We start from the raw sequence: 2,108 nt of genomic DNA, 5'->3' as shown, positions 1-2,108 counted from the left end.
AAAGTATATATATGTTAACCAAGAAAGTAAAGGACAATTAACTCAAAAATATAGGACATTTGGCCATGAAAAACACACACCGTCAGTATAAATTGTTAAAGGTTTTATAATTATTTTTTTTTGAATGATACAAAACATATTGATGTGGTTAGTTTCGGTTCCATGTGGGCTTATCATTTATCAGTTGTTTGAGATGACATTCACTGTATTTATTTATAATGTATCCATGATAAAGACAACAAATGCTTTAGCCTGATGTTTTTTCAACTTTAACTTTTTTAGCACTCCTTTGTCATAGTGGTAATAAATTTACATGTGGTCTAAATTGTTCAATGTAAATAACATTACTTTCACTAAAGTTAATCTTGTGCTTTCCTACATCCCAACCTTGACGGTCAGACAGACCAAAATGGATTTCTTCTTTGATGACCTTMCATCCAGCTCCCTATCCACTCCTAAGAAAGGTCATGAAGACTCGCCGATGGTAAAACTAAGAAATAATTTTTAAAAAAATCAACTTTTAGATAAACACATATAGGCAAGAACCTTCTTTAACATTAAATGTAATGTCATGACTTACTTTACTCTTACTGTCTAAATAATTGGTATAAACCACCACATTTCTTTACATAAAACATAAACATTGTAAGTTACCAAGTTAATTTTCAGGCTCTCTTAAGGTTCAAGAGTAAAAAAAAATTTGGTCAGACCGCTTATTTATACTTTGAGAATGTCTTATTTCTGTCTGTAATTTTTCTTCTGGATGACGAAATAATTTCTTGAAATATTTTCCTTCCTTTTCAGGTGGAAGACACAGATTGTGACTTGTCAAAAAACAAGTCAAGTGTGAGTATGACTGAGATTCAAGAGAACCGTAGCAGGTACAAAGACACCCATGCACGCTGCAAAAATGTAAATATGTTTTAGGAAATTACATGTATTCCACCCGTTACATAAAATTTTTACATCGGTTGCAGCTCGTACATTGATGACATCAGCAAAAGAGCTCAAGAAATGGTGGAAAAACTAAGTCACGAGCGAACCAGAGACCAGGAAATGATGGACAGCTTTCAGAAGCAGCTAACAGAGAAGGTGTGAACTCCTCTTAGATATCTTGTCCAGAAAAGCTCTGATTCTACTTCAGACCCTTCTTTCCTGTTTTAAGCAGATACTCTTGCCTGATTTCTTTTCTCCCTTCTTCAGGTGTCAGAGATGTGTCAGTTGATAAAAGAGGAAATGTTCACCATCTATGAGCTTAACAGCAATGAAATCCAGGTGAAGCTGCAAGAGCTGTCAGAGGTGCTGGAAAGCTGCTCTAAGCTGGAGAACGAGCTCCTGGAGGCCAGCCAGGCCTTGGAATGCCTCAAAGATGGTCTGGACATTAATCAGAGAGCAGAGCCGTAACAAATTAATTTTATGCTCAACTAGGGTTATTAAACTGAAGACATATTGAATGTTTTTTGTGGTGTTGTTGGTGTTGAATAATTATGTTCATTTGTCTTCATTCCTTCTCAATTCCTAAACAACTGATTTTGCCTCGGGTTTCAGTTCACCATTTTCTGACAGGAGCTAAAACAAAAACAGACCAGCCAAAGCTAAGTTCGCATTTGCTTCATGTTCAGTTTTAGCATCGTAATGTTTTGCAATAAATACATTCACAAGAAAAGGGAACAATGCCAAGTTATGTTGTGTTATTTACAGAACATTTGCAGTACACAAATCTTACTGGGAGGAACTATCGGGGTCTGTATATACAGTATTTTGACTATGATCATTCAAGCCAATTTACATAGTCAAGCAAGACAAAATATAACAGCTGAATATTCGCCAACTTATTAAGCAATCATACGCTTAAGTGTGATTGTTTTATTGTACAAGTCGTAACTTTTATATTAAAATATAGTTAAAATATTTAAAAAGTTGGGTCTAATATTTAGCTCCAATATGACTGACAGTAGCCCTAAGCACGAAACATCAACACAAATAAATATCTTGCTCAAGTAGTTTCATAAACATAACTCTGATCAAGTATTCATCACGTATGTCCAGCAGCACTGCTGCTTGTAGGAGGAAACTGGACTTCCCAGATTTTTCAGATTGTCAGTTTT

The 2,108-nt window shown here is 35.1% G+C and overlaps 1 protein-coding gene across 1 annotated transcript; it reads left to right on the top strand.

Annotated features, from left to right (window-relative positions):
- The first annotated feature begins 391 nt into the window (after positions 1-391).
- On the top strand, positions 392-1,454 carry syce2 (synaptonemal complex central element protein 2). Its single transcript, XM_008408774.1, has 4 exons — positions 392-484; positions 805-881; positions 978-1,092; positions 1,204-1,454. The coding sequence occupies exons 1-4, from the start codon at positions 410-412 to the stop codon at positions 1,402-1,404; spliced, it is 468 nt and encodes a 155-aa protein (XP_008406996.1). The 5' UTR covers positions 392-409; the 3' UTR covers positions 1,405-1,454.
- Positions 1,455-2,108: the final 654 nt, after the last annotated feature.

This window comes from Poecilia reticulata, linkage group LG1, assembly GCF_000633615.1.
Source record: "Poecilia reticulata strain Guanapo linkage group LG1, Guppy_female_1.0+MT, whole genome shotgun sequence".
Lineage (NCBI taxonomy): Eukaryota > Metazoa > Chordata > Actinopteri > Cyprinodontiformes > Poeciliidae > Poecilia > Poecilia reticulata.
The sequence above is the reverse complement of the archived record's forward strand: the minus strand, read 5'-3'. Positions and strand labels throughout refer to the sequence as shown.